Here is a 6509-nt window from a genome sequence, read left to right as displayed (position 1 = left end):
AAAAAAGAATTTGGGGATAAAAATGATGCAAAACAATACTGTGTACTATTTTTTTCCTTAATGTGTGATCCCTTAGACTTTCTGTATCAAAATCAGTGGAATGTTTGTTAAAAATAAACATAGCTCTATGGAACCAAAGTCTCTAGCGATGGAACCTGATGTTTTGAATTTTAATAAGCTCCAGACTGATTCTTATTTGTAGGCAACTTAACTACGGAAAACTAAGAGGGGAGGGAGCAATGGTCCCCAAACCTCTCACCACAGTGTGTGGTGAGGCTGGCTGCATCACTGTCATCTGGGTGTCTGTACAAAGCACATTCTTACCCTCTGCTTCCAGAGATTTGGAAGCTCCAGATCAGATTCAGGAACTTCCTAGATAATTCTGATGCTCAGATGGGTTTGGAAATCCTGGAGTTAAATTGCCAACCTCTAAGGTCCTTTACGACTGACTGTAATAGTCAGTGGTTCTTTACAATTAACATATCAAAGTATTGCCCTTGATGTCAGTTTATGTAACATGTGTGAAATTGCACAGTGATTGAATCTTCCATAAAAATAGAAATGAGCTGTTGATTACAGGAAGAATTATTTTAAACATCCAAGAGTTCTCACAAGTATTAAAAAGGAGACCTGGTAGCAAAAAGTATTCAAAATTTTACTCATGTAAAACCCGTAAAACCTCACATTTACATTTACGTATGCCATGTGCCACCAGACTCCCAAAAGTCAGGGTGTGTCCAAATAAGCATTAAAATAAAGAGGAGGGGGGCGGAGTTAGGGAGAATGTTTTCAGGCCAACACTACAGAAAACCCATTGTTGTCATTTTGAAGGTCTTTTTAAATCTGTGATTCTTCACACTCTTTCTCCTTCATTCCTCCACCACAGGTTGCCATAGTTTTGATGACCATCTGTCTTCCAACCAAGATGGTGGAAAAAGTAAAAACGTGGTGAACCTTGGAGCAATCCGACAAGGCATGAAGCGCTTTCAATTTCTGTTAAACTGCTGTGAGCCGGGGACCATTCCTGATGCATCCATCCTGGCAGCTGCCCTGGATCTTGTAAGTTGTTGGAAGAATTTGCTCATCTGGTTCCCCATTCCTATGAATTCTGCTAATGGAGGAAAGCATGACTCACTAATCCTGACCCCAACTGTGGGCTTATGTTTTGTTTTGTTTTGTTTCCTCAGCATCAGTGGCAAAAGGAGGAAGAGAGGTAGTAGTGAGGGAAGAAAAGAAAGGGGGGAAATCTTAATATGTTTTGGGAAATAGAATGTATAACATTATGATTAAAAGTATGTGAGGGCTTTTGGAATCAGACTGCCTGGGTTAAAATTGTGCTGGCATTTACTGGCTAAACTTCTGTAAAATAGAGTCAGAGTAATAATAATATTATAGCTATCTCCTAGGGCTGTTGTGAGGATTAAAGCAGTAATTAGATATAAAGCCCTTAATAAAGGGCTTTACTGAATTATAGTGACTGCTCAATAAAGTGGGTCATTATTATTATTGCACTATTCTTAGTCTTATATCTGTCATGTATTAGTCCTTTAAACTATGAGTCTTGGTTTATCAACTGGTGGGAAAATATGAAGGAAGGATCAATTTAAATTAATTGCACAAAAGTGTATTGAACATAGTGTGGTCCCTATACGTGTACGGGATTAAAGAGTATAAAGTGGATCTTGTTTAGAATGTGTTTTTGTCAGGTCAACTAGGCCCAGATCTGGGTTTTGAACTCAGCTTTTCAACTTCCTTTATTTGTCTTCTGGTTTAATAAACTCTTCATATACTGCATAAATACTTGGAACAAAATACCAAGGAAACATCAAGAAATCTTTTATTTTCAATTAAAAAGTAATAAAGTAGACTTTTATTTTTAAAACACACACACACACAACCTTAAGCTTGCCTATTAAAATGATCCATTTTCCAGGTTTACAACACATGAATAAGTGACCACTGGCCTTCATATTGTACTTGGAAAATCATCCAAGCCTTATATAATCATCCCAACATAATGTAATCCATGATATCTTTTCTGTGACATTTGCAACTTTTGTTCCCAAGATCCTTAGTGACTGCAAGGTATGTGGATTCACTTAAACCTGGAATGCAAATACTATTGTCATCACCAAAAATGATGACTTATCATTACACATGATTTTTCAGTCAGTTTCCCATTCCTAGGTATTGGCCTTTTACAAATATATTTGTGAACTCCAAAATGTTCAGTATATAATGATGTATGCTGTGGTGACTAAAATATAGAATCACAGTGTCCAGGGGAGCTGAGCCTGGTGGCAGTTAGACAACCAAGATGCCTGCCTAAAGCTTGACATGGCAAGAAGCCAATCCCTTGTTTTGTAAGTGGGAGAGTGGTAACTAGCCCGTCACTCATTTGATTCATGCATGGTTCTTCTTAATCACATCTGGATCTATTCCACAAGAAACAGATTTAAATAAATAAATGTAACAAATTAATAAAAAAATATATAAACAATTGAATGTTTAAAAAACAGGTGGGTACATGAACAGCCAGTTCAGCAGAAAAACCAATAGCTAATAAGGTATGCCCCATTTTACTTAGAGTTAAGAAAGGCTCATTACAATGTCCATAAATTCCAATTTTGCAACTATCTGAGCTGCAATGATTAGAACGTGTTGACTGGGTATAAAATACCAGACACCACTACATGGAGTTGGTAGCAGTAGAATCAGCAGGATTTGATTGGGAACAGAAGGAAGTTTTGGAATAACAGGTGATAGTGACAGAGCAATAATGGTGAGTGGAGCACTCGTTGGCCCCTCCCTCAATGGAGTAATTTTGGACAGAAAGTAGTCACAAAGGAGGGGCAGGTCTTAACATATCCATTATATCAAATGACTTGGGTAGTGGAATTAAAAAGCCTGGAGTCAGTGTGGCTTATAAGCTACTCACCATATAATAATTAATTAACTCAACCAATGTCTATTGAGAGCTTCCTATGTGTTGCCAGATCTGGTGGTAGCTGTTAATGATAACAGAACAAAATTCAAAGGAGAGCTTCACTTGCTTTCCACCTTTCCTTATGAAGATTATATTTGTTTAGTGATCTATTTCCCAGACATCCTAATGGTCAGCATTCTAAAGTTGATAAACAAATGAGTAACATTTATTGTGTGCCTACTCTGTTTCCAAAGGGAAAAAAACTAGGAGCTCAGAAAGACCAACTAACAGGCCAGGGCTACAAAGCCAGCACGGGATAGAGGCAGATCTGGAACCTGGGTCTGTCTTCACAGACCCTATATTTTCTACTCCACCATGTTCACTCTCTCATTTAAATATTATATGAGAACACGATAGGAACTTAGTTTTAAACATGCAAAATAATAAATGCTTTATATTTTTTGCCTGATAGTTTAAAAGTGATTAAGAAAGTAAAATGACAGGAGCTAGTTGAACAGCTGCTAAATACACAACAGCAAAAACAGTTGTGCATTAGCACTTCACAGGTGGTTTGAGCTTGAGGTGTTCCAAAGGTAGAGTTGTGTCTCTGTTTGTCTCAATCCTAAAGTCACAACTACTTTGGAAGTTTTTAAAGGAATAAGCCATCAAATTTCTTAAGCAACTGCCCTTTAAGATTAAGAAAAATAATAATAAATCATATCATTTCAACATACTGAGGAAAAGGTGAGAGAAATATATAGGCACAGCTGGCCATACAAATTGGAAAACGATGGGGTAATCAATAGCATTTGGACAACTATCAGTGCAGTAAGTAACTAATGACAGAGATAACAGATTGTCCTTCACTCATTGGAAAGGTCTAGGCCCCACACTTTCCGAGGTCCTGAGCTAAAATCTCCACATCGATATTTATCATTCAATTAATTTATTGAATAGCTTTTCTTATTCACACATTTTTCACTTGAGAGAACAAAAACCCCAAGAACTGAGATGACTTTAGCCAGTGCTAAAACTATCAGCCAGTTTTCTGATTCTCTTCAGGGCTCTTCCAGCAATATCATATGCTTTCTCTGTTAAAAATTTACTTAAATGAATCAGAATGAGTCTCTCTTGATTCATTAAAAATATACTTGCATGTATATGATCACTATAATAAAAAAAAGTTGTGAATGGCCTTTAATGATCCAAAAGCATTTGAATCTTCAAAAGAGTTTTCTTATTACATGGCTACAAATGAAGAATTTATACTAGGAAAAGGTAGATTTTCAACTTTAAAAATTCACACCACATATTCACCCTCTAAAGCAGTAATTTTAAACATTTTGGGGATGTAGATTTTTTTTTTTTAGAATTGAATGAAAGCTATGGAAAGCTTCCCAAGAGAAGTTCAGTTATAGACAAAATTTAGCATACAATACCAGAAGGTTCCTGGACTCCCCCTCAAAGCTATTCTTGTAGCCAAAAATGTTAAGAACTCAATCTTAATTAATGCATTATCACTGGAAAAAATGAGACTCTCTAGTCAAGTAATTGGAATGCTTTTATTAACATTTATTGGTGATAAAGAAACTGAAGAGATAATTGCTTCCTCTGTGGAAAGCTTTAGGATTTATGTATGAAATGTTAGCGTGGGAGAAATGTAAGGCTTGTTACAAAGAGAGCAACACATTTGAGGATTTGAAAAATAACCCCAACAGAATCAATTATTACTTAGTTTCAGAACAGAGATTATTTTTAAAAGAATATTGATGAATACTTGGATAATCAAGTCTCTTGGATGCTGAAATTTCATTCCCTCTCATCAAATGATCTTATATCTGTTATTTCCAATTGCCACAATGCTTAGAGTTTCCAAGGAGATGTAAGACAGGGGTTTCCAAGTGCAGGTACACTCTATTTCTGGCTGTAGTTTGACTCTCACCATTAAGTTAGGTTGAATCTCATAGAAAACTTAACATTTATTTTACTTCCCCCAAATAAAACCAACCCATTAGAGTCTCCTTTTTAACTTGCCTGTGGAACCTACTTTGGCCCTGCTTGACCTTCTCAATATTATAAATCTCATGGTAAGAAATAAAATAAAATAAAAGGAGCTTGATGTTTATAAGCAATGTCTTTTGAGCCTCAAAGTAAAGAGGCATTTTCTGATCATCATAGATGCCAAAGTATCTGCATTGAGTAGTGATGAGCTCTTTGTCACCAGACTGGTGAGGAGGCCAGTGTACAGGGGGCTCAAGAAGTAAGTAATTAATAAGTTCCTTGAATATCTGAGAATCTCTGATTCCAGGTCAAGCCCAAGGAGTATGCAGAGGTCAAAAGTCAGAATTCCAGAGGTCAGAATCAGTGAACATTTAAAGGAGTGCAGTGGTTTTCATTATCAGACACAGAGAGAAGCCAGGTAGAGCTGATTGGTTGACTAAATGGGTTAGTGATGATGGTGATTATGATAGTCACGGTTGTAGTGCTCTTGGTGGCAACAATGGTGGCAAATGTTGTAGAAAATGACAAAAGTAACATTTTTATTATACTTGAAAGTTTATAAGGCGCCTTCACTTTAATTATCTCATTTCTTTATGTAAGAGGAAAGGATGGAGCCAGGAAATGGGCCTAGACAAGGACACACTTAAATTTTGTTTCTCAAGTATAAAAAAGTGAAAGCATTGAAGTCACTTGTGAAATCTGAGAAGTGGACTAAAAGGAAGGGAAATGTAGCTGCATGTGCTATGTGCTTGAATTAAAGTCGAGAGGTCAAAAGTCAGAATTCCAGAGGTCAGAATCAGTAAACATTTAAAGGAGTGCAGTGGTTTTCATTATCAAACACAGAGAGAAGCCAGGTAGAGCTGGTTGGTTGACTAAATGAGTTAGTGATGATGGTGATTATGGTAGTCACGGTGGTAGTGCTCTTGGTGGCGGCAATGGTGGCAGATGTTGTGGCAGAAAATGACAAAAGTAACATTTGTATTATACTTGAAAGTTTATAAAGCACCTTCACCTTAATTATCTCATTTCTTTATGTAAGAGGAAAGGATGGAGCCAGAAAATGGGCCTCAAACATGGACACACTTAAATTTTTTTTCTCAAGTATAAAAAAGTGAAAGAATTGAAGTCACTTGTGAACTCTGAGAAGTGGACTAAGAGGAAGGGAAATGTAGCTGCATGTGCTGTGTGCTTAAATTAAAGTCATATTCTGTGTTTACTGTCATTGGTACAGTTGTTCATACTCCTTGATCCGGGTTAGTGTTCCTCAGGATTACTCCTTCATGTGTGTCTTCTGCTAACTGTATTTTTAACTATTGTCTCCTCTGTATTTGGCTACACTTAATATCTGATCTCATGAGCTTCCTTTTAAAATGTGATTTTCAATGTATTCATGGTTTTAGTCATATACATTTATATGTATAAATATAGATATAAGTACCTATAAGGCTACCTAGTAGATGGAAATATGCATATAGAAATAGAGATGTATATGTAGATCTAAATGACCCAGATGGATACATTGAAGATAGATAGATGACAGATAGATACAATGCAGATGTAGAGACAGATGTAGATATCAATA

At 36.4% G+C, this 6509-nt stretch overlaps 1 protein-coding gene across 10 annotated transcripts in view; it reads left to right on the top strand.

Annotated features, from left to right (window-relative positions):
* Positions 1-6509, top strand: part of UNC80 (unc-80 homolog (C. elegans)) — a 176271-nt gene that overhangs the window by 59633 nt on the left and 110129 nt on the right. For all 10 annotated transcript variants that reach the window (XM_005874189.2, XM_014546052.1, XM_005874188.2 and 7 more), the window contains exon 22: positions 887-1059. In XM_005874189.2, coding sequence (XP_005874251.1) covers positions 887-1059 — 173 coding nt within the window. The remainder of the gene's footprint in view (positions 1-886; positions 1060-6509) is intronic.

Source organism: Myotis brandtii, unplaced genomic scaffold, assembly GCF_000412655.1.
Source record: "Myotis brandtii unplaced genomic scaffold, ASM41265v1 scaffold43, whole genome shotgun sequence".
In the NCBI taxonomy this organism is placed as follows: domain Eukaryota; kingdom Metazoa; phylum Chordata; class Mammalia; order Chiroptera; family Vespertilionidae; genus Myotis; species Myotis brandtii.
The sequence above is the reverse complement of the archived record's forward strand: the minus strand, read 5'-3'. Positions and strand labels throughout refer to the sequence as shown.